The sequence below is a fragment of the Panthera leo genome, chromosome F3 (genome assembly GCF_018350215.1).
Source record: "Panthera leo isolate Ple1 chromosome F3, P.leo_Ple1_pat1.1, whole genome shotgun sequence".
Classification (NCBI taxonomy): Eukaryota; Metazoa; Chordata; class Mammalia; order Carnivora; family Felidae; genus Panthera; species Panthera leo.
In genome coordinates, this window is record NC_056696.1 from 44,810,932 (window position 1) to 44,837,743 (window position 26,812).

Here is a 26,812-nt window from a genome sequence, read left to right on the forward strand (position 1 = left end):
ATATTCTAGAGATGTATGCAAACCAATTAATAAATATGGTCATGTAAATGTTAACAATATTCATATGCCATGGAAAAAGTTTATCAAAACTGTTTGAAAAAAAAGTCATCATTTGAGGCTAGCATTTTATCAACATATTTTAACTTTGGTTAAGACATACATGTGATTGAATGGACTGAATTAACTATAAATTGCTTGAATATTGTTTAGACACTCGATGAAGGTTGAGGGAAGGCCCATGCCATACCAAGTGTCCAGTATTAACAGTGGAATTGTAGTCAAAAGGAAAAGTAACAAACATTAAGGCATAACACATGTATCTATGGCTATTACCACTACATACTTCATACTCTGGTTTCTCTTCAGATCGTGTAAATCTTTCGCCTTTACCACTACATATTTCAAGAAACAAGTGGAGATTTTCTTCTTAAATAAGAAAATCTGAGATATCTACTACCCAACACATGTCCTGGCTTAATGAATTAGATTACATACACACACACTTGAAGCCAACAGAAAATTAAGCGTGAGAGAAACAAAAACATAAAAATGTTGGTTTCAAAAATCCTATTTCTTGTTGTAGCAATTAGAAGATAAATATTCACCTTTACACGTTGGAAGATTAGGGGACCATCCAAAGTCGTAACACTGAACTGAATCTGGTCCAACTCTTTTAAGTCTTTGTCTGCAGAAGAATTTCAACACATCTCCGACTTTATATTTGTCTTTTTTGGGCTGAGTATTTAAGTTATCTTCTATTTCAGGAATCTTGCATTCTATTTCTATAAAAATGTTCAAATAATTTGGTGAGAATATAAAATTAATCATTGGCAAAGTAAATTTTATATGTGTCGTATAAAAATGAGGTGCTGGGTACTGCTTATACAGAGGAGCCACAGAAAATTTTACATATTAGGTTTTCTACGCCCTCTAAATTCATAGGGGACCCTGAGAAATATTAAGGCATTGAAGAGCAACATATGTACCCTGAAAATGTATTTGGAAGGTCAACTTGCTTATACTGGATCTGATTTTATAACTGACATTTATAAAATAAATGCTATATTATTTTGTACTCCCAAAACAGAAACATATTCTTTCACATTAAAAAAAAACAACCCTGATGCTACATTTTTAAAATTGCACTCAAATAAGATTAGTATTTTGTTTAATGTAAATATAATTGGACAACCAGAACACTAGGAGACATTTCTAACAGTTTCTAAGAAACTATTAAAATAGCTTAATTTATATTGATTATATTAGTACAGAAATCAAACTGAAAAATGAAACAAAATAAGGAACCATGTTCAAAGCCAAATAGTTAGGCATATTCTAGGCATCCTGAGTATTTATATAATACCCAATTATCTATTCTTATTAAACCTTTATACTATTAACAAATTATATTTTATTATAATTTTGTGTAAAATTATCCCTTCAAAATGTCAAGTTTGTGACATTCGTGACATTCCCAAATAAAAATAAGCTAAATTCCTAAAATAAAGAGCTTCTCTCAGGGTCTGCAGAAATTAACACTCAAGGCAGAAGGTGTAAAAGCAGAAACTCAGGAGCAAAATAGCTGAGGAAATTGTAAGAAACTACAATTTTGGTTTCTTATAGCATACACTCAAAGAACCCAGTTTTAAATAATATGATAGCCTGCATTTAGAATAACAAAATTATTCTTTGTTTATAAACCTATCATGTATATGGCCCATAGGAAACACTGTGTTAAAGAGAGATAATGGTCCTTGGGCTTTCAAACGCCCTCTTCTCCCAGGTTACAGTAAATCAGAAGAAGACACCTTGATTTTAATGATGACTTCTTAAAACTTAATTAATTAATTAATTATTTTTAGATGATTATTTGTTTTTGAGAGAGAGAGAGACAGAGTGTGAGTGGGAGGGGTGGAGAGAGAGAGTGAGACACAGAATCTGAAGCAGGCATCAGGCTCTGAACTGTCAGCATAGAGCCCCACATGGGGCTTACACCCGAGAACTGTGAGATCAGGACCTGAGCCAAAGTCTGAGGTTAACCCACTGAGCGACCCAGATGCCCCCAAAATGACTTTAAATGATGCAAATTTGTTCAAATTGGGATATCTTAAACACGTTTTGTTAATTTTGTTAGTCCTGAAAAAAAAAATACCTGGAAAAATGGTACTTACCATAACATACTGGTTTATGAGACCAACCATCGTTACCACACACTATTGAACCTGCACGCCCATCTTGGCTTTTGTATCCATCGTGGCATTCATAGTCCAACGTGTCGTTGAGTTTAAACCACGTGCCACTGCTTTTGGCTTTGGCATTCTCAAATACTGGCATGTCACAAGATTCTAATGCATAACAGAATTGAAGATTTCAATTCTAATATTATTTAATGGACGATGTAATTAAGTCTCATCCCAAGGAGGTAAAAAAAACCTTGATCAATTAGCTTGTGCTAGTAAATTCAGTATCATATTAAATTAAGAATACCAGTGATAAATCATTGTCTTCAAAGTTACTCGAAATGAAAAAATATGTTTCTACACAGCATTTTCCTTATCACTTAAACACTCTGAAAAAATTTTTCTATGAACACTTTTCTCAATCAGTTATACTTATGTGTTTATGCCATGCTTGTAATCAAATAGGCCATTACAGGTGCATCATATTTTAACTAGCAGAGAGGAATAGGATTTGGTGAACTAAGATGCCACATTCACTAGCAAGGTGACAAATATTCCAGACAAAACTGGATCAGTTGAATACGATTGGTTTTCAAAAATGCAAGTAAATTTTTAAACATTCTATAAAACTCTACTTTAAAACATCATAATTTCTAAAGCTCACATGCTGATTTTCTTCCCCAAATATTTTCCTAATGGCTGTTCATTTTTCTAAACTTACCAAGATTGAATGGAGAGATAACTATTTTTATTATTAGTTATAAGACAGTAAAATGTTAAAAGTTTTAATTTTTGCTACAGTGTGTTCATAAAGATTAGGTAGTTCATCTCAAATTTTATGCTGTGTTACAGAGCCAGCTACCTTAAAGCTTTAAAAAACAAAGCAAAACTATACTAGTGAAGAGAGACAGTGTGTTTCTCTTCCATAGTAAGTATTACAATGGATAACTAACTAACATTCAGTATAAAATGACTTTATATGGGAGCCACTTTTATCATTTTTTTTTGTGGCTAGTGCCCATAGTAAGCATGGAAATTGAAAAAAAAAAAAAAGGAAATGAAAACAGTACAAATGGATAATCAAATATCCACTTCCTTTAAAGTGAATATGTAAATATCGGTTCAAAACTATCACTGTGTAGCTTTGGAGTATAAGATAAACTGAGGAAACTGTTCATAGAAATCTTCATAAACATCCAGGGACAGGGAAATGTTTCAACACAGCTGTATTTGGCACCATCTAGCAGTATTCCTTCTCCACTAACTAGATGTTTATGAACATTTTCTAAAGGAGAGGATTTTTAAAGTGGGCTACCCTGGAATGTCAACCATAAAACTCCATACTTTAATTAAAATTCTGCACTATGGACCCACATCTTCACTTACAAACATTACTTTCATGTCTAGAAACAAAGATTCTGTCATCAAAGTCTGATCACCTAAAAGCAGGAATAGGCACAAATATATTTTGCCAGCCAAAAATAAGTGAGTTTCCAGGAGAATACACATAAGGCTCCCTGACTCGTTTCCAAATCACAGGATGTTTTAAAGTGGAAAATAACGTAAACTGAAAGATGTCCTGCTACTACGCTGTATAAGTGATTACTCTTAAAAGGCAAAAAATTACATCTTTTTTCATTTATCTTTTCAAATGGGAATCATGTCAGCCGCTCCCCCCAGAAAAGAATTCACTTAGAGTAAACTTTTGTTCAATAGCCATCAGCATAATGAATAGCAACATAATAAATTACTCACTAATACATGTGGGTTGAGGTGACCATCCACTTTTCAGACATGTAACGGGTCCTGAAGTTTTACCATCTGGTGTTACATATCCTGGTTTACATTGATACTGTGTTTCTTTATTTAAGGAATATGTAGGTTCATATTCAGAAAAAAATCCATTTTGAATTGTTATCTCTGATTTTGAACATGTTTCTGAAAGGCAGAAAGTATAAGGAAAAGAGAAGCATATAAATAAACATTTTTATAAAGATTCACTGTAACAACACAAAAATAAGGAGTCATTTACAAATGAAAACCGGGAAAAATCTGAATCATCCAAATTCCTGGGACAGAAAAAGTAAGCGACAAAGATACTAAATCAAAATAGTTCATTATTTTTTTCTTTTTGGAATGAAGCGACATTTAGAATACCCAGAATCCCTACTAGGAAATTATTATGAATCTGTTTGTCTAATGGATCTGGAATCCTACAGTGTGTCAGAGGTGTACCGGCAATAGGTCCTTTCCAGGCACTTGTTTTAAATATTGCCAACGCGGGGTCTCCTAAGCAACTCCAGTACTCAATTGGGGTATCCGAGATCAGGTGACGATCTCAGAGAAACTGCCACCATAGCTACCACAACTCTGAGAATCTGCAATGTTTGTCATCATAATTGGGTGCTTAAGACCATATGGATACGTGGAGTTCAATGAGTATGACACAGATCAGCACGTTCCTTCATGTTCTGAGACCAAAATGATGATTCCTCAAATTATGTGTAACGTGACTTGAAACAATAAACAAGACTTCTGTCATGTACAAAGTCTTCACAAAGTTCAGCTTTAGTTTTTAAATAACCCATGGATAAAGAAGAAATCAAAAGAGAAAATATGAGCTATATATTTTTTCATAATTGGTAATTTTATTCCTTCACTTGGGGTGCCTAGTACACTGGAAATGGGATACTAGGAATATTAAACACTCAGGATAAGGAGTAAAGTACATAATCTTATTTATTTATTAAAAAAAATTTTTTAAGTTTATTTTGTTTTTTTTTAACGTTTATTTACTTTTGAGACGGAGAGAAACAGGGCATGAACGGGGGAGGGTCAGAGATAGAGAGGGAGACACAGAATCTGAAACAGGCTACAGGCTCTGAGCTGTCAGCACAGATCCGACGCGGGGCTCGAACTCACGAGTCGTGAGATCATAACCAGAGCCGAAGTCGGACGCTTAACCAACTGAGCCACCCAGGCGCCCCTTAAGTTTATTTTTGAGAGAGACAGGGAGACAGAGTGTGAGTGGGGGAGAGTCAGAGAGAGGGAGACACAGAATCTGATGCACGTTCCAGGCTCTGGGCTGTCAGCACAGAGACCAATGTGGGACTTGAACTCCCATACCATGAGATCATGACCTGAGCCAGAGTTGGATGCTTAATCCCTGAGCAACCCAGATGCCCCTGTAATCTTTTTTTTTTAAACATTAAATCTTTTGAATTGAGTTATAAGAAAAATATTTTACATGAAAGTTTGTGAGATGATAATAACATAGTCTGAGAGAGAAATTTTACTGTTATATACATATAATAGAAAAGAATACAGAATGAAAATCAATCATCAGAAAAAGAAAAGCAAACAAAACCCAACATACATATAAATTTGAAAAAACATAATAGTGTTAGTGTGATGATGGAACAGGGTGTTTTGTTTACACATTATTTGATTTATTTCTGTTCTAATCTTTAGTATTTCCTCCCTTCTTCTAAATTTGGGCTTAGTTTGCTCTTTTTCTAGTTCCATGAGCTATAAACTTAGGTTGTTTATATACAATCTGTTATGTTAAGCTAAATTTTTTATGTTTATTTATTTTGAGAGAGAGAGAGCACAGACACACACACACACACACACACACACACACACAAAGTGCACACGTGCAAGCAAGGAAGAGAGAGAGGGGGAGAGAGAGGGAGAGAGAGGGAGAGGGAGAGAGAGAGAGAGAGAGAGAGAGAGAGAGAGAGAGAGACCCAAGCAGGCTCTGTGCTGTCAGCACAGAGTCCTACTGCGATGCTTGATCTCAAGAAACCAATCATGAGATCTTGATCTGAGTCAAAATCAAGAGTTGAACACATAACTAACTGATGGAGCCACCCAGGCGCCCTGATCTTCTTTGTTAATGTAGACATTTATCATTAAAAATTTCCCTCTTTGCACGGCTTTTGCAACATCTCTGAATTTTATTACACTGTTTTTTTTATTTGTCTCAAAATATTTTTAAAAATTCTCTTGCTCTTTCCTCTTTGACCCTATTGTTGCTTGAGAGTGTATTTTCTTTCCACGTATTTGTGAATTTTCCCATTCTAGTTTTACCCCATCGTGACTGAAAAAGATAGTGCATACAATCTTTCATGTGCAGTAAATGTACTCTTTTACTGTTAGGTGAAAAATTCCATATAGATCTATTAGGTCCAAAAATGTTTATATTGTGGTTCAGTTCTTCAACTTCTTTCTTGCCTGTGTTGTATTTATTGTTCCAAGGGAGGTATTAAAGTCTCCTAATATTACTGTATTGCTGTCAATTTCTCCTCTTCATAACTGTCCAGATTGCTTTATATATTTATGAATTCCAATGTTGGTTCCACGTCTGTTGAAAATTGTTACCATTTTCCTGATGAAAGGACTCATTATTATTATATAACGATCTTCTTCATCTCTAGAGACAGTTTTAGATTCAGTTGTTGTTGTTTTTTTTCTCATAGAAGTATAATCACTCCATCATTCTTTGGTTGCCATTTGCATGAAATATCTTCTTCCATTCCTTCACTTTAGCCTATTGTGTCTTTAAATCTAAAGTGATTTCTTGGTTATTTTATTTTAAATCATTCAAGTACTCTATTCCTTTTAATAGGTAAATTTAAATTAAAGGAATTATTAGTAGGTGAACACTTACTATTAACATGTGGCTATTTGTCTTCTGTTTTGCATCTGTTTTTCTCAATTTGCTCCTCTTTTGATGACTTCCTTTGTTATTTGATTATAGTTTACAGTTATTTACTTTGATTCTTATTATGCAGTACATTAGATCTCTGGAATTATTTATCTTATAACTGAAGGCTTACACGCTAGGACCAGCATCCACACCCACCACTGGTACAGAACTTGCATTCCACATTCTGTTTCTATGAATTTGATGTTTTCTTTTTTCTTTTTTGATTTCATATAGAAGTTTTATAATGAAGTATTTGCTATCTCTGGCTTATTACACTTAATGTACTGTTCTCTAGGTTCAACCATGTTGTTGTGAATATCAAGATTTTCTTCTTTCTCATGGGTGAATAATACTCTATTGTGTGCGTATATATATATATATACACATATCTATATCTATATCTTCCTTATCCATTCATTTATCAGTGGATCCTAAGAAGGGTCCATTCCCAGTGTGCAGCTCCACATGGGACTTGATCTCAAGACTGAGATCATGACCTGAGCTGAATCAAGAGTCTGATGCTTAACCAACTGAGCCACCCAGGAGCCATGTTCCTCAGTCTTGAATGTCTTCATCCCTGGCATCCTTATTTCCATGACTCCCATCTAACCTTCAAAGCCTACCCAAGATGCCATCGTGACCCTGACAGATTTGGCTCTCTTCATTCCACCTCTTACAAACAAACTCCCCAACCCAATCCCACTCCAGACTCTCATTCCAATTTGGAATTCTTGTCTCCTCTAAATGATCCTGTAGTCTCTCTTTTGCTTGCCTCCATCACAATGCTTTATATAGTAAAATACAATATGTTGATAAAACACAATAAGCATTCCTTTTGTTTTCCCCACTAAATGGCCTTTTGGTAAATGCTAGTCCTAATGCCTGGCACTTAGCAGGCACTTAGCAGTCACTTAAAAAGTGACCACTGGAGGGGCAAATAAATGAATGAAAGAATGAATGGATGAATATGAAGCTCTTTCAGAACCTTTCCATTATATCTGCAGATTGCAGGCAACCCATGGGAAGAGCACAGTAGATGGTAACCAATGTAAAAGGTAAGACATGAGAACACATGTGCAGTGATCTCAAAGCTCTACTGCATGAACCCAAGAAACTCTGCTATCTGTAACTCCATTGTACCTCTTGTCTACATGTCTTAATTTTGAATGTCTGCCATAATTTTGAAGTCAGGAATCATTTTAATTTTGTTCAAAAAGGCTTTTGGGAGCCTTTGAAGGAACAATTCTATAATCACTTTCCTATCTATTACATTTTTGGTCAACATGGTTTGAGAAACTTGGTTCTCTCAGTTAAAATGTGCAAACACATAAAAGTGCTCTGTCAAATATTTTTACCCCTTTCCTTTTCTTTTTTTCTAAAATATAGCACTTTTTACCTCAATTACATCATCTCTTATTTATGCACCATATTCTGAAACTAGTTAAAGTTGTTAAGATATGGGTAAAGTGCACATCAGGTAAGTGAGCACAGGATAGACCGGTTGGGAAAATCTTACATCCTGCGCTGGTAGGGGATGGTGTGCAGGGTGAGGGGGGAGGCATAACTGGGATGAAGGAAAAGTGCAAAGGTTGTAGAACAATGAGGGATTGAGCAAAGAAAAGTGGATCGATGTAGACTTTGGCAGAAGCCCTAGCAATCAAAGGCCAAAGATGAAGAACCTACTAATTTATGTGTCATTGGGGGAGTTACTTTCAGCTAAGAACAATTACAGCAATACTTAGTAATTCAGTTCTAGTTTAACATTATATGCAGGCAGAAGAGTAGCATATGGATTCTCTAGATATGTCTACATTAAAAATAAGGCTTGCTGTGGCACACCTCTCCCTCTTGTGACACTACTGGGGCATCTGCTCTGACCCTTCTCATGGTGCTCACTGTCACGCTTCACCCATCAGATCTCCCCTCCCCAGGGCCACCTCACCTTCCAGAGTTCCTTAGTCCTCTTCTTCACCCTCATCATCCGTTTCTACCTTTCCTCACTGAAATTGTAATAGAGAACTTTTCAGCTTATAATGATTCACAGTAAAACTGCAGTAAATACTATTGGATTTTACTATTCTAAAGTATTTATTCACAGTGTTTGTTATTCCACATAAATTTCACGTTTGTTGAATCTAGTAATATCAATACATTTCTTTTTTTCTTTTTTAAAAAACATTTTCTTTTTTCTTTTTTTAAAATAGAATTTATTTTTTTAATGTTCATTTATTTATTTTGAGAGAGTGCAAACAGTGAAGGAGGAGAGGGGGAGAGGGGAAGAGGGGGAGGGGGGACAGGGAGAGAGAGAGAGAGAGAGAGAGAGAGAGAGAGAGAGAGAGAATGAATCACAAGCTGGCTCCCAGTTGTCAGCACAGAGCCTGCTGTGGGGCTCAATGCCACAAACTGTGAGATCATGACCTGAGCTAAAATCAAGAGTCGGATGCCTAACCTACAGAACCACCCAGGTGCCCCTACTACATTTCAAAGAAGAGAGGATACTGAAGGCAGTTGGGCCACTGCACAACTTTAAATCACACCATATAGGTAAACATCACACAACTATTTCTAAAAACTGGAGTTTTCTTGACAGCAGAAGGCGAATTCCTATTTATCATATTGGCATTGAAACACAGAGTTCAGGATTAAACGCCACTGCCTTAAGTTTTCTGGATTACATAAGTATGTATAACATTCATACACATCTTTATAAAATAGTACTTTTAATTAATTTATAAATAATTCTTACGATTGATAATGTCAATTTTTTTTTCCATTTTAGGGTTAACTCTAAAATTGGAAACCATCTTGTACTTGAAACAATATACAAAAAAATTGTTTTACTTTGTTTTCTGATAGAAGAGAATCTCTCTAGCTTTGATCTATATTTTACTCCTGAAAGATTATTTTTGGCCCTTGAAACCTCCAGAATTAGATAACACCCACATCTCATGAAAACTTATTTTAATTTCTCTTTCTGATAGTTCATTATTAGTGTTCAGAAATACAGCAGATTTTTGTATATTGATTTTGTATCCTACAACTTTACTGAATTCATTTATTAATTCTAACAGGTTTTGTTGTTGTTGTTGTTGTTGTTGTTGTGGAGTCTTTAGTGTTTTCCCTAAAGAATACATCATATGCACACAGAGCTAATTTTACTTCTTTATTTATTTTTTATTTTTATGTTTTACATTTATTTATTTTTGAGAGACAGAGAGAGACAGAGCACAAGTCGGGGAGGGGCAGAGAGACAATGAGACACAGAATCTGAAGCAGGCTCCAGGCTCTGAGCTGTCAGCACAGCACCCAATGTGGGGCTCGAACCCACGAACCGTGAGATCATGACCTGAGCATAAGTCGGACGCTTAACCGACTGAGCCACCCAGGTGCCTCTTTACTTCTTTATTTCTTATTTGGATACATTTTATTTCCCTTTTTCAACACTGATGAGAGTGGGTATCTTTGTATTTTTCCTGATCCTTGAGGAAAGCTTTTAGCTTTTCATCAAATGTGACGTTAGTTATGGGCTTCTTATTTATGGTCTTCATTATGTTGATGTACATTTCTTCAATACCTAATTGTTGTCAGTTTTTATCATAAATGGATGTTGAATTGTGTCAAATGCTTTTTGTGTATCTATCTGGATGATTATGTGATTTTTTACCTTTAATTTTGTTAATGTGCTATATCATATTACTGATTTAAATCTGTTGAATCACCCTTGAGTCCCATAGATAAACCCAACTTCATCATGGTGTGTGAATCTTTTAATGTGCTATTGAATTCAGTTTGTTAACATTTTGTTGAGCATTTCAATATTTATGTTTATCAGTGATGTCGGGTATAATTTTTTTTGTAGCATCCTTGTCTGGTTTTGGTATTAAAGTTAATCTATTTTTGGAAGTGCTCTCCCTCAAAATTTTGGAGTTTTTAAATAAAAATTGGTATTAAATCTTCTGTTAATTACCAGTGAATACTTCTGGTCCCAGACTTTTCTTTGAGGAGATATATTAAATTAATTATTCAGTGTTGTTACTTGTCACTGGTTTGTTCAGATTTTCCATTTCTTAATGATTTTGTCTTGTCAGTTTTATATTTCCAGGAACTTATCCATTCTCTGTCATCCAATTTGTCAGTGTGTAATCATTTATGGTGGTCTCTTATGAACATTTGCATTTCTGTGATATCAGTTGAATATCTTCAATTTCATTTCTATTTTATTTATGCGATCTCTCGTTTTAATTAATCAGCTTAGGTTTGTCAATTTTGTCTACATTTTGAAAAAGGTAGGTATCTATTTTGTTGACTTTTTGGTCTTTATTTCATATATTTCTGCTCTGATTTCTGTTATTTCCTTCTTTCTGCTAATTTTAGGCTTAGTTTTTTCTTCTTTTCCAAGTTTTTTAATGAAAAAAAATTCATTTTATTTGTTAGACATCACAAGTCAGGGTAGGGAGGGGTAGGAGAGAGAGAATCTGAAACAGTCTCTACCCTCACGTGCGGAGCACTATGTGGGGTACAAGCCCATGATCCTGGATCATCGCCTGAGCAGAAATCAAGAGTTGGACACTCAACCAACTCAGCTACCCAGGTACCCCCTTCTTTTACTAGCTTTTTGATGTATACAGTTTGATTGTATATTTGAGATCATTTCTTTTTTTACTGTAGGCATGTATTACTAGAAACACCTCCCACAGAAGTGCCTTTGTATGTGAAGCAGGTTTTTCTTTCTTGTTGCTTTCAAAATTCTTTGTACTGTATTTTTTTTTCTAGACTGACTGTATGTATGTATGTATTTAAGTTTTCATTTTAACACCGGTTGGCTGACATACAGTGTTATATTAGTTTCAGGTATGCAGTATAGTGATTCAACAATTCCATACATCACCTAGTGCTCATAGTGACAAGGATACTCTTTCATCTCCATCACCTATTTCACCCATCCCCTCTGCCAGCTTTCTCCCCTCTGGTAACTATCATGTTGTTCTCTACACTTAAGACACTTAAGAGCCTTTTTTTTTTTTTTTTTTTTTTTGGTCTCTCTCTCTCTCTCTCTCTCTCAAATTTCCTCCCTTTGCTCATTTGTTTTGTTTCTTAAATCCCACATATGACTGAAATCATATGGTATTTGTCTTTCTCTGACAGACTTATTTTGCCTAGCATTATACTGTCTAGTCCATCCAAGTTGTTGCAAATGGCAAGATTTCATTCTTTTTTACGGCTGAATAACAGTCCATTTATCTTTATCTATTCACCAATTGGTAGACACTTAGGCTGCTTCCATATCTTGGTTATTGCAAATAATGCTGCAATAAAGATAGGGGTGCGTGTATCCCTTTGAATTAGTGCTTTTGTATTCTTTGGGTAAATACCCAGGAGTGTGATTGCTGGATATTACAGCAATTCTATTTTTAACCTTTTGAGGAACCTCCATACTATTTTCCAGAGATGCTGCACCAGTTTGGATTCTTGCCAACAGTGCAAGAGGGTACCCCTTTCTCCACATCCTCACCAACACCTGTGAGGTGACATCTTATTGTTTTTTTGGTTTGTATTTCTCTGATGATAAGTGCTAATGAGTATCATTCATGTGTCTATTGCCCATCTGTATGTCTTCTTTGGAGCAATATCCGTTCATGTCTTCTACCCATTTTTCATTGGATTATCTGGTTTTGGGGTGTTGAGTTTTATAAGATCTTTATATATTATGGATACTACCCTGTACTAGACATGTCATTTGTAAATATCATCTCCCATTCCATAGGTTGCCTTTTAGTTCTGTTGATTGCTTCCTTTGTTGTGCAGAAGTTTTGTAGTTTAATGTAGTCCCAATAGTTTCTTCTTTTTTGCTTTTGTTTCCCTTGCCACAGGTGATCTATCTAGAAAGCTGTGGCTGATGTCAGAGAAGTGACTGCCTGTACTCTCTTCCAGGAATTTTTATAATTTCAGGTCTCACATATAGGTCTTTAATCCAGTTTGAATTTATTTTTGTGTATGGTGTAAGAAAGTGGTTCAGTTTCATTCTTTTGCATGTTGCTGTGGAGTTTCCCCAACATCGTTTGTTGAACAGATTGTCTTTTTCCCACTGGATATTCAATCCAGCTTTGTTAAAAATTAATTGAGTGTATAAGTGTAGGTTTATTTCTGGGTTTTCCATTCAGTTACATTGATCTATGTGTCTATTTCTGCCCCAGTACCATATGCTCTTGATCACTATCTGTGTAATATTAATTTGAAGTCCAGAATTATGATGCCTCCAGCTTTGCTTTTCTTTTTCAAGATTGATTTGGCTAACCAGGGCCTTTTGTGGTTCCATACAAATTTTAGGCTTGTTTGTTCTAGGTCTATAAAAAATGTCGTTGGTATTTTGGTAGGGGTTGCATTGATTGTGCAGATTGCTTTGGGTTTTGTAGACATTTTAACAATATTTGTTCTTCCAGCCCATGAACATGGGATGCCTTTCCATTTTCTTTGGGTTGTCTTCAACTTCTCTTATCAGTGTTCTATAGTTTGTAGAGTACAGATCTGTCACCTCTTTGGTTAGGTTTATTCCTAGGTAGCTTATTATTTTTATTGCAGTTGTAAATGGGACTGTTTTCTTAATTTGTCTTTCTGCTACTTTATTATTGTTATACAGAAATGCAACAGATTTCTGTGCATTGATTTTGTATCCTATAGCTTTTCTGAATTCACTTCAGTTCTAGCACGTTTTGGTGGAGTCTTTTGGGTTTTCTGTATAAAATATTATGTCATCTGCAAATAGTGAAAGGTTTACTTCTTCCTTACCGAGTTGAATGCCTTTTATTTCTTTTTGTTCTAGTTGCTGTGGCTAGGACTTTCAGTACTTTATTGAGTAAAAGTGGAAGAGTAGACCTCCTCGTCTTGTTATGTCTTGTCTTGTTCCTGACCTTGGGAGGAAAGCTCATAATTTTCCCCCATAAAGATGATGTTAGCTGTGGGTTTTTCATGTATAGCCTTTATTATGTTAAGATATGTCCCCTCTAACCCTACTTTGTTGAGATCTTTTATCACGAATAGATGTTATAGTTTATCAAATGGGTTTTTTGGTATATGTTAAAATGATCATATGGTTTTCATCTTTTCTTTTATGGCTGTGATTTGGTTGATGTGATGTATCACACATTGATTGGTTTGTGAATATTGAACCATCCTTGCAACTCAGGAAGAAATCACCGGGTATAAGTCGTGAACAGACATGACTTGATTGTGGGGAATAATTTTTTAAAATTTATTGTTGGATTCGGATTGCTAGTATTTGTTATGCATTTTTGCATCTATATTCATCAGAAATATTGACATATACTATAGTTCTCTTATTTTGTGGTGGCTGTATCTGGCTTGGTATCAGGGTAGTGCTGCTTCATAGAATGAATTTGGGAGTTTTTCCTTCTTTTCTTTTTCTTTTTTTTTTTTGGAGTAGTTTGAGAATAGGCATTAACTCTTATTTATTTATTCGTTTATTTATTTATTTATTTATTGCTGGTAATTGATCTGTTCAATTTTCTTTCTTTCTTTCTTCCTTTTTTTTTTTTTTTTTTTTGAATATAAACATGGCAAGGTTTATTTGGGGAACTCCCAAATTCTTTTTTTTTTTAATATGAAATTTATTGACAAATTGGTTTCCATACAACACCCAGTGCTCATCCCAAGAGGTGCCTTCCTCAATACCCATTCCCTCTCCACCCTCCCTTCCCTCACACCCACCATCAACCCTCAGTTTGTTCTCAGTTTTTAAGAGTCTCTTATGTTTTGGCTCCTTCCCTCTCTAACCTCTTTTTTTTCCTTCCCCTCCCCCATGGTCTTCTGTTAAGTTTCTCAAGATCCACATAAGAGTGAAAACATATGGTATCTGTCTTTCTCTGTATGACTTATTTCACTTAGCATAACATTCTCCAGTTCCACCCACGTTGCTACAAAAGGCCATATTTCATTCTTTCTCATTGCCACGTAGTATTCCATTGTGTGTATAAACCACAATTTCTTTATCCATTCATCAGTTGATGGACATTTAGGCTCTTTCCATCATTTGGCTATTGTTGAGAGTGCTGCTATAAACATTGGGGTACAAATTCCCCTATGCTTCAGCACTCCTGTATCCCTTGGGTAAATTCCTAGCAGTGCTATTGCTAGGTCATGAGGTAAATGTATTTTTAATTTTTTGAGGAACCTCCACACTGTTTCCCAGAGCGGCTGCACCAGTTTGCATTCCCACCAACAGTGCAAGAGGGTTCCCGTTTCTCCACATCCTTGCCAACATCTATAGTCTCCTGACTTGTTCATTTTAGCCACTCTGACTGGCGTGAGGTGGTATCTGAGTGTGGTTTTGATTTGTATTTTCCTGATGAGGAGCGACACTGAGCATCTTTCATGTGCCTGTTGGCCATCCGGATGTCTTCTTGAGAGAAGTGTCTATTCACGTCTTCTGCCCATTTCTTCACTGGATTATTTGTTTTTCAGGTGTGGAGTTTGGTGAGTTCTTTACAGATTTTGGATACTAGCCCTTTGTCCGATATGTCATTTGCAAATATCTTTTCCCATTCCGTTGGTTGCCTTTTCTTTTAGTTGATTATTTCCTTTGCAGTGCAGAAGCTTTTTATCTTCATGAGATCCCGATAGTTCATTTTTGCTTTTAATTCCCTTGCCTTTGGAGATGTGTCAAGTAAGAAATTGCTGCAGCTGAGGTCAGAGAGGTTTTTTCCTGCTTTCTCCTCTAGGGTTTTGATGGTTTCCTGTCTCACATTCAGGTCCTTTATCCATTTTGAATTTATTTCTGTGAATGGCGTAAGAAAGTGGTCTAGTTTCATCCTTCAGCATGCTGCTGTCCAGTTCTCCCAGCACCGTTTGTTAAAGAGATTGTCTTTTTTCCATTGGATATTCTTTCCTACTTTGTCAAAGATTAGTTGGCTATACGTTCGTGGGTCTAGTTCTGGGGTTTCTATTGTATTCCATTGGTCTATGTGTCTGTTTTTGTGCCAATACCATGCTGTCTTGATGATGACAGCTTTGTAGTAGAGGCTAAAGTCTGGGATCGTGATGCCTCCTGCTTTGGTCTTCTTCTTCAAAATTACTTTGGCTATTCGGGGCCTTTTGTGGTTCCATATGAATTTTACGATTGCTTGTTCTAGTTTCGAGAAGAATGCTGGTGCAATTTTGATTGGGATTGCATTGAATGTGTAGATAGCTTTGGGTAGTATTGACATTTTGACAATATTTATTCTTCCAATCCATGAGCATAGAATGTTTTTCTATTTATTTATATCCTCTTCAATTTCCTTCATATGCTTTCTATAGTTTTCGGCATACAGATCTTTTACATCTTTGGTTAGATTTATTCCTAGGTATTTTATGCTTCTTGGTGCAAGTGTGAATGGGATGAATTTCTTTATTTGTCTTTCTGTTGCTTCATTATTAGTGTATAAGAATGCAACTGATTTCTGTACATTGATTTTGTATCCTGCGACTTTGCTGAATTCATGTATCAGTTTTTGTTCCTGTTCAGTATTTGTTCCTGTTTCAGTTTTGGTAGTTTATGTTTCTAGGAGTTTATCCATTTATTCCAGATTGTCCAGTTTGTTGGCATATAGTTTTTCACAATATTCTCTTATAGTTGTTTGTATTTCTGTGGTGTTGGTTGTTATTTCTCCTTGCATGTGACTGCCTTTTTTTCTTTTTTTTTTTTGTTCTTGCTATTATAATTTTTTCTATATCCCTATGTTTTGCCAATTTAGTTACAATATGTCTTGGTGTGGTTTGCATTTGTTGATTTTATTGGGGGTTCTCTGCCTTCTGTATCTGGATAACTGTTTCCTCCTTCACATTAGGGAACTTTTCTGCTATTAATTCTTCAAATAAATTTTCTGCCATGTTTTTTCTTTCTTCTTCTTCTGGGACTACTCTAATATGAATGTTGTTATGTTTGATGGAGTTCTGACTCCCTGAATGTATTCTTATTTTGCACCATTCTTTTTTCTCTTTGTTTGGCTTGATTACTTTCCATTACACGGTCTTCTAGGTCATTAATTTGTTCCTCTTCTTATTCCAGCCTGCTGTTCATTCCATCAAGTGTGCTTCTAATTTTGTTTGGTGAATCCTTTATCTCTGCTATGTTATTCCTTATCTCTTTATTAAGAGTCTCACTCATGTCTTCCACTTTTTTTCTCAAGTCCAGTGAGTATCTTCATAATTTTTACTTTAACTATCTATTAGGCATGTTACCTATATCTGTTTCACTTAGATCTCTGGCATTGGCCTTGTACAGATCTTTCTTCTTTCACAGATCATTTTTCTGTTTTCGCATTTTGTCTAAGTTTCTGTGCCTGCTTCTCTGTATTAGGAAAGTCAGCTACTTCTCCTGTTCTTGAGGCTAATGGCCTTATGAAAAAGAGGTTCTGTCGTGCCCCGAGGTGTCGCGATCCCTCTTCCCCAAGGCCTGGCACTTCAGGGAGTGTCTCCAATGTGTGTTGTGTTCACACTGCTCTTGTGTCCTGATCGCTTTGTCCTTCATGCCCCTCATCTGCAGAGGCTCTCTTTGCCTGTGTGGGCAGTGTTTGGTCTCTGGCCTGAATGTGGTGAGTTTTAACTTGGTGTGCTCTGGTCTGCTTGTGAGATGAGACTTCTCGCCACTGCTGCTGGAATCATGGCACCCCAAACACCCAGGTTGGGAGATGAGGTGTGGGCAGGGATTTGGTCTGGGCTTTTGGGGTTGGGGGCCACCTGTGCTGGGACTGAGGCCAAGTGTGACTGGGAAGGGTGATTCCACTGGAGCATGGGGAGGCAGGGCTTGGTAGAAGCAAGTTAGAGAGCAAGTGTGGGTCCTGTGCTGGTTCCCAAAGGTGACCATGTCTATATGCTGAAGGGCAGGGGAGGGAAATGGTACCTACCAGTTCCTTTGTTCCCAGAGGGGTCTCTGTGAAGGCTGCCTTTCTGCAATATTCTCCAAGGTGAGCAAATAACCTCCCCACTGTGTTCTCCAAGTGCTCTTCAGATTGCTGTTTCCATGCTGTATATCCACAGGCTCTTTGCTTGCCTTTTCTCCAAGAGCAGCCTCAATGCTGTTTGAACTCTCCCAGGGCCAAGTACACTGTCCTTATAATACCCTAGGCTTTAAGCCCCACTGATTGCAAAGCTCACAAAATTTGCCCCCTCGCCCTTTCCAAACCAATTGCTATGGAGATTCGTTTTCTCGTGTGTGGTGCTCACCTGTGTTTCAGTCTGTCTCTCACCATTCCCTCTGACCACTACTCCTTTCCCACCTCAGTGTTCACAATCTGTTTCTTCTCAGTTTGGGAAAGAAAACTGAATCTCTACACATCTTACTTCATTGACATGGCTTGTTCTCTACCTTCAGTTGCAGAATTTGTTCTGCTGGTCTTTAGGTTAATTTCTAGGGTATTTAGGATGATTTGATAGTTATCTAGGTGTATTCATGGGATGAGGCAAGCCTAGGATCCTCCTACACCGCCACATCTACCTCCTTCCTCTTGTGTCCCCCTATATTAGAGGTTTCTTCCTTGTACTTCCATTACTGTTTTCTTGACTAATGCCTATCAGTAAACATTTATTTTGCTATACATGTATCAAGAAATTTGTATATCCACTCATACACACTTGGAAAAAAGAAAACTAAGTAGTTCCATAGGGGAGATAAGAAAGTCGTTATAGATATTTTGTTACAGTCCATCTAGATGAGGCTTAGAAAAGCATAATACACCGGGATCTCAGATCATTTACTTACTGAGAGGAATGCATTCAGGAGGAGGGAACCAGCCATCCTCTGTACAGGTCATTACAGTCTGCTCATTTTGAAGACTGTGGCCAGAATTGCAATTAACGCTTACATTTTCACCTTGTACATATTTAACTCCTTGTTTTGGATACTCTCCATTTTTCAAATGATTGAAGATACATTGTCCTAAAAATAATGAAAATAAGAAACAAAAAAAAATTTAAAACCCCTAAGTTCAGTGAAAATAGCCAATTAAAAGTTATTTATACAAAATTTAAACTCATGCATAAGTATCCAAAATTAAAGCTACTACCAAATGCTGGAAAAAAAATCAATGTTAAATATTATTTATCTTCAGGTTTATAATTAAGTCCTTGTAAATGATATAGCTATTTTCAGAAAGCCTGTATCTTTGTCTTTAGTGTGATTTTTATGAAGAACTCTTCATAAAAGGAAAAACTCATATTGGTATTTTTGCTCATAACATTCATCCTTTGGCTTTATGTTAGTCACACTAAGCTTCATTGTATTCACTTATGTGTTTTCCCCCCTCTACTATTTGAAATATTTATACATATACAATTATAAAGGTTGACTTACTGCGGCATGGTACTGCTGGTGACCATCCTTCTTGTGTGCAATGAATATGTTCCCAGGGCTTTTGTGAAACAGTCACAAAATTTTGATCACAGGAATACCAATATTTTTCTCCTACACGTGCTGGAAAGTTTTGTCTATAGTTACTTTCATGGTGTAGACTACCATGTTTTATTTCTGGAAAATCACAACGATACCCTTGCAATAAAAACAAAACAAACAAAAACAGTATAAATGATGTTTTACCTTAAGAAAAAAATCAGATGGGAAATGAATTGTTTCACTGATGAATTATATCCTCTTATTAGTCTAATTTCACTCATTGCATCAGGTTTTCTAGGACAAGAGAAGTTATAAAATTCAGATGACTGGGATATGCTAATGAAGTTAAAATTATATCTTGTGGGTCATATGATATAGAAACTTGTATGAAGACTCTTCATAAATAAAACTCTACAGATCTATTTGGGTATGTATATGATCCACCGACTATGTATATCCTAGCCCTGGTATGTAAATGAGCAACTTGTTCGAGAGATGAAAGTAAATTTCTTGAAATGTGTAGTATTTGGATCGCTACTACCTAATGCCAATTATTGTTCAAGTCAAAATGGTAGCTTCTTAAAATAAGTTGTTAGTATATATTGACTGGTTGCTATAAAAAAGGAGCTTAGTTGGAGGGAGACATTAAAATAAGGACCTTTAAAAACTGCAGCAGGAATGATTCTGCATCTGAATAATTACCATGTCAATCCTGAGGATAAGGATTAAAAAAGAAAAGAAGAAAAACAACACACACTATACCCAATTTCACCTGTAGTACTTCTGGAATTGTAACTGATGGAAGATTTAGAAAGGTGGGGATGATTTCAATCCTCCATTTTTACAGACCTACTATCAGTCGTTTGTAAACACAACTGATGTTTCCTCAGTCCTTTTTTTTTTTTTTTTTTTTTTTTTTATGGAGGGGGCAGGAGTAAAAGGAGACAGAGAGAGAGAGAGAGAGAGAGAGAGAGAGATTGAGAGAATCCCAAGCAGGGTCCATTCCCAGGGTGGAGCTCCACACGGGACTCGATGTCAAGACTGAGATCATGACCTGAGCTGAATCAAGAGTCCGATGCTTAACCAATTGAGCCACCCAGGAGCCATGTTCCTCAGTCTTGAATGTCCTCCTCCCTGGCATCCTTATTTCCATGACTCCCATCCAACCTTCAAAGCCTACCCAAGATGCCATCGTGACCCTGACAGATTTGGCTCTCTTCATTCCACCTCTTACAAACAAACTCCCCAACCTGATCCCACTCCAAACTCATTGCAACTTGGATTTCTTGCCTCCTCTAAATGACCCTGTAGTCTCTCTTTTCCTTGTCTCCATCACAATGCTTTATACAGTAAAATACAATATGTTGACGAAATACAATAATCATTCCTTTTGTTTTCCCCACTAAATGGCCTTTTGGTAAATGCTAGTCCTAATGCCTGGCACTTAGCAGACACTTAAAAAGTGACCACTGGATGGGCAAATGAATGAATGAATGAATGGATGAATATGAAGCTCTTTTGGAACCTTTCCATTATATCCGCAGATTGCAGGCAACCCATGGGAAGAGCACAGTGGACGGCAACCAATGTAAAAGGTAAGACATGAGAACACATGTACAGTGATCTCAAAGCTCTATTGCATGAACCCAAGAAACTCTGCTATCTGTAACTCCATTGTACCTCTTGTCTACGAGTCTTAATTTTGAATGTCTGCCATAATTTTGAAGTCAGGAATCATTTTAATTTTGTTCAAAAAGGCTGTGGGGAGCCTTTGAAGGAACAATTCTATAATCACTTTCCTATCTATTACATTTTTGGTCAACATGGTTTGAGAAACTTGGCTCTCTCAATTAAAGCGTCCACACACACAGAAGTGCTCTGTCAAACCTATTTAACCCTTTTGTTATTTTTGTGATTTTTTTCCCCCTAAAATGTAGCACATTTTACCCCAAATATATCATCTCTTGTTTATGCACCGTATTCTGAAACTAGTTAAAGTTGTTAAGATATGGGTAAAGTGCACATCAGTTTAGTGAGCACAGGATAGACTGGTTGGGAAAAACTCACATCCTGGGCAGGTAGGAATGGTGTGTGGGGTGAGGGGGAGGCATAATTGGGAAGAAAGGAAAGTGCAAAGGTTGTAGAACAATCAGGGATTGGGCAAAGAAAAGTGGATCGACGTAGCCTTGGCCAGTAGCCCTAGCAATCAAAGGCCAAAGAGAATTTACGTGTCATTGGGGGACACACTTATTTTCAGCTAAGAACAATTTCAACAAAACTTGATAAGTGAGTTGTAGTTTAACATTATGTGCAGGCAGAAAAGTAGCATATGCATTCTCCATTATGTCTACATTAAAAATAAACAAGGCTTGCTGTGGCACACCTCTCCCTCTCGTGACACTCCCGGGGCGTCTGCTCTGACCCTTCTCATGGCGCTCACTGTCACGCTTCACCCATCAGATCTCCCCTCCCCAGGGCCACCTCAACTTCCAGAGTTCCTTAGTCCCTTCTTCACCCTCATCATCCGTTTCTACCTTTCCTCACTGAAATTGTAATAGAGAACTTTTCAGCTTATAATGATTCACAGTAAATTGCAGTAAATACTATTGGATTTTACTATTCTAAAGTATTTATTCAGAGTATTTGCTATTCCACATCAATTTCAGGTTTGTTGAATCTAGTAATATCAATACATTTGTTTTCTTTTTAAAAAACATTTTTTTTCTTTTTTTTAAATATAATTTTTTTTTAGTGCTCATTTAGTTATTTTGAGAGACAGAGTGCAAACAGCAGAGGAGCAGAGGAGGAGAGAGGGAGAGGGGGAGAGGGGGAGATGGGGAGAGGGGGAGATGGGGAGAGGGGGAGAGGGGGAGGGAGAGGGAGAGGGGGAGGGAGAATCCCAAGCAGGCTCCCAGTTGTCAGCGCAGAGCCTGCTGGGGGGCTCAATGCCACATACTGTGAGATCATGACCTGAGCTAAAATCAAGAGTCAGATGCCTAACCTACGGAGCCACCCAGGTGCCCCTACTACATTTCAAAGAAGAGAGGATACTGAAGGCAGTTGGGCCACTGCACAACTTTAAATCTCACCATATAGGTAAACATCACACAACTATTTCTAAAAACTGGAGTGTTCTTGACAGCAGAAGGCGAATTCCTATTTATCATATTGGCATTGAAACACAAGAGTTCAGGATTAAATGCCACTACCTCAAGTTTTCTGGATTACATAACTGTGTATAACATTCATACACATCTTTATAAAATAGTACTTTTAATTAATCTATAAGTAATTCTTACGATTGATAACATCAATTATTTTTTCCATTTGAGGGTTAACTCTAAAATTGGAAACCATCTTGTACTTGAAACAATATACAAAAAATTGTTTTACTTTGTTTTCTGATAGAAGAGAACCTCTCTAGCTTTGATCTATATTTTACTCCTGAAAGATTATTTTTGGCCCTTGAAACCCCCAGAATTAGGTAACACCCACATCTCTCCAAACAAAATTTTAGTAGGTTTAGTAGGTTTTTAATTTATTCACATTTCTCAGCCAGGAATTTCTGGGCTGTGGCTAATTTCAAAGATTATACACTTTGTAGACCCAAAGTCTAAACGGTCTACATGAAAAGCTGGTCATAATATATTCCAGAAAACAGAAACTACTATGTGGTAAGATTGAGGGACTGTTATTCTAAACTTTGTCCTGTAAATATGACCAATTCTTAGCAGCCTGTGGTGATTCATCCAACTGTGATGTTTTACAAGGAAAACAACTAATGTTTCTACACGCCTGGCAATGGCAAAGCAGAGAGCCTATTGCATCGAAAAGGTACTAACTGGTCTCCATGAAACTTGGGCCAATAAATTCTTCCTATGGGCTATCATTCCTCTTTAGAGTGAGGAGGATTTTCTGAGGAATGTTCACTCTGAACAGGACAGAGGCAATTTATGAAATGCTAAAACATTAAGACCGGTTGAGTAAAGCAGATTGTGCTGGTGTTCCAAACTGTCTTCTCAGTTCCTCAATTTACCATTCACTATTCAATTTAGTATTTCTCAATATCTCAATTTACTATTTCATATTTATTTCTACATGGGAAATAAAACCAGAGGCAACTATTGAAGGATATATGGATATTTTTAATGAGTAAGGTTACTTTGTTGAGTGAAATTTCTGTTAGGTATGGTAGACTGATGGAATTGGCATTTCAAACCAGTTTTAGAACTTTTTGGCAAACATGGAATAAATCACAGTTCTACACCTGCTGAAAATTCATGTGATTTTTTTCTACTCACTTGTGCATCATGTGCGCTTTTGGGAAAATCATGAGGCTAAAGTACTGCTTTAAATACTTTAAATAGTAATGTTACAGTTTCTCTATTAGGACTTAGCCAGATTTACAGTCAGTCTCACGATAGTGTGCAGAGTGCTAATGCCCAATTCACCAGCAGAAACGGATGCCACATTTAAACACGTTTTGATGAAATAGAAAATACAGGTGAAATGAGTCGGCTGGAATCAATTATGTAAGTAAGGAGTTTACATCAGTATTACTTAATTTGTAATACATGCTTTATAACACCCGATTTTAAAGTTTCAAATTCCGCTTTGTAATCACTGAAACAGTTTAATTAAACTAGGCATCAATTCTTGAGTTTTAAACATGAGCTGGAAAGAAAACAAATCTTCCTTACATGACAAATGATGTCCACATAAAGCCTAGGCAAACAGTATGTAAATATTGAGACACTGAACATACTCCTGCTAAAGAAAAGACAGAAACACTCGTGTACAGAAAAAGATGTTTGTAATGGTTTCTAGCATTAAGAGTGTTCTGGAACTCTTTGCCAATACAATAATATTTTACATTTGAATACACACTGCAATATTTACATATGCAGTAAATACGATTGTATAGCTAGTTTAAAAGGTGGCTGGATATAAGGTTTCTGAACTAAAAATCAAGCAATAGCATATCAGACTGTGAAACTAAAAACGCTCCGTGTCTCAGAAAAAAAAAAAATTAAGCATATTTGAATAAACCTTAAAAAAATAACTGAGGAATATAATTAAAGAGAGATACCTGCCTTCATTTTCTAGATTGAAAGACCATCAATGACAGAGCTTTAGTGTTATTTGTTGGTATATTTCAATGCTTAGAGGCTGACAGGAAGCAAGCATTCAAAAAAACTTGTTGACTTAGTGAAATGTTTTGCAAATTTATGAATGATAGGTAACTCATTTGTTTTAAAAATGTCATTCAAGAAAAGTAAATCAAATAGTATCACACAGTTTCCTATCATGAACTAGAAACCAAATTCCATCCAAAGAAACTTTTTAATCTATTGAGAAGTAGTGTTCGAATTAAATGTAATTATATGTCTAGAAATCACCTTACTAATGCCAGAAAATAAAAACTTCTACATTCATATTCACTATTCTCTTAAGGATAGTCTTGAGACTGGTCTTCTAGAATATACCTCAAATACAACCACAGGCAAACACCCATGAGAATATTTGGATGTTACAAACATTGCATATTCATTTTTTTCAAATTTATATGATATATTCATGCCAAAGGTACAAGTAATGCTTGCTTGTCTATCAGACTTTTAAGGCCGTGACAATAACAGTTGTAAATGCTAAAGGGATTCTTCTTTAGAAAGAGTTAACATCTATATCTGAGATAAATCTAGTCATTAGATGATTTGAAGGTTTCTATTGTCTAATTTCTGTTCTGGTTCTATATATGTTCATATGCTTCTTAATACTTTCACAGAAAGCATTTGGGTAAAAATTCTAAGCAAAAAGAGTAAATTATGTTTTATGATAATTACAAGGGAAATGCTTATATTACAGCATTCAATATTAAAACATGTTTTGAATTTTTACATTAAATAAAATTATGATGAATAATTACATCATCTAAATAAGCTGCTTCTATTTTTTGAAACTTAACAATGTCAAAAGCCACTCACACACTAAGCTACAGAACAGTAATTAAATCACAATCTACACCAAATTCCTATTACCACTGTGAAAAGCAGAACAGAAAATGTTTTATAACACAGAAAAGGCTTTCTTTTTTTCCGTCTTACCTTCTGCAACACAAACAGTCCACCACATAAGCCAAACAACCTGTGCTGAAAATCTCATTTTGAGGATCCTTTAGGGGCACATTTAATAGCCGACACTGCTCACTCTATGTCAGCTGCTCTTCAGCTAAAAGCTGTGATTAGAGCAGCAAAGCACTTGCTACAAAAGGAAGTTGAAACACAGTTTGGGAATGAAAGGGATTACTAGATGCTCCGCCCATCAGAAACTTGCAAAGTAAAAGAAAAAAAAAATCAATCACAAGCCCCAGCAATGCCAGAATTGGAATCAGACTCCCACTGCACTCCCACTGAATGTTAACGCTGTGACCCACTTTTGTTTTTATAAACCTAGGCTGTACTAAGTTGGAACATGTTCAGGTTCTTGGAATGTGCAAGGCAGTAACCGGTGATATACTTCGGATTTCATTAACTCTCTAATTATTCAAACCCATTCAGATTTATTGTGTGTAAACTTCAAAAGATAAAACAATAAAAGCACCTTTAAAAATCATTTACAGGGGTGTCTGGGTGGCTCATTCGGTTAAGCATCCAACTTCAGCTCAGGTTATGATCTCCCAGCTCGTGGGTTCGAGCCTCAAGCCAGGCTTTGTGCTTACAGCTCAGAGCCTGGAGCCTGCTGCAGGTTCAGTCTCCCTCTTTCTCTGCCCTCCCCCCTGCCAAATATAAATAAACATTAAAAAAATTTTAAAAGAAATCATTTACAGAGCTTGACGTTAGGCAACGCTTTCACAAATAAGACCCAGACGACGTGAGTGAACTTTGCCAAGAGTGCAGTGCTGGTTGATATTTGGGACCTGCTTTTCCGCAAACCATGCACTTATTCTTTTAAGGACGTGTCACATACGTGTGTGAAACAACAGGATCACTCTCATTGGACACAAATGAGTTTAACAATTCAAAACTCAAGAAACTGGAATGCTGGATTGCTAAAACTCTATGTTGAAATACGATAAGCATGAAGAGAAGGGAAGCAAAGGGTCTGCTGAATCTCCAGAAGGTGAAGACGCCTCTGCAGCAGCACCGAGCTCAGGAAACCGCGCAGCACTAGGTCTCAGGGAAGCCCCGGTTGTCCCTTCAGTCAGTCCCTCTCGCCCTCCTCTCACCACACACAGGGTGACCCCTCTCCGGATCTCTGGGAACATGGAGTCCATTTGCCTGTCTGGTACTCTGCAGCAGCTGAGAGATCAGATCCTGAGTCTTTAGTATTCAGAGCTTTCGTGAAAAACCGTGTGTCATTCAACCATGCTGTTGGGTTTAATTGCAGATCATTAATTCTTAGGGCGTGTAATGTTCAATTCTTTGAACATATCTCATTTTATTTGTGTGCCTGCCACTGGGCATCTGGGTGGATTCTCGTTTGCAGCTAACAGAAGTAGTGCCGCTATGAGCCTATTATGAGGTTTTGGTAAAGACA

The 26,812-nt window shown here is 36.6% G+C and overlaps 1 protein-coding gene across 1 annotated transcript in view; it reads right to left on the minus strand.

The window, feature by feature from the left end:
* Positions 1-25,528, minus strand: part of LOC122212199 (complement factor H-like) — a 37,589-nt gene extending 12,061 nt beyond the window's left edge. The window contains exons 1-6 of the mRNA XM_042925939.1: positions 25,381-25,528; positions 19,238-19,432; positions 18,647-18,823; positions 3,936-4,118; positions 2,172-2,345; positions 606-782 (exon numbers count right to left, since the gene is read on the minus strand). Of these exons, the coding sequence (XP_042781873.1) occupies positions 606-782; positions 2,172-2,345; positions 3,936-4,118; positions 18,647-18,823; positions 19,238-19,432; positions 25,381-25,438 (964 nt within the window). The 5' untranslated portion in view covers positions 25,439-25,528. The remainder of the gene's footprint in view (positions 1-605; positions 783-2,171; positions 2,346-3,935; positions 4,119-18,646; positions 18,824-19,237; positions 19,433-25,380) is intronic.
* Between the last annotated feature and the right edge of the window lie 1,284 nt (positions 25,529-26,812).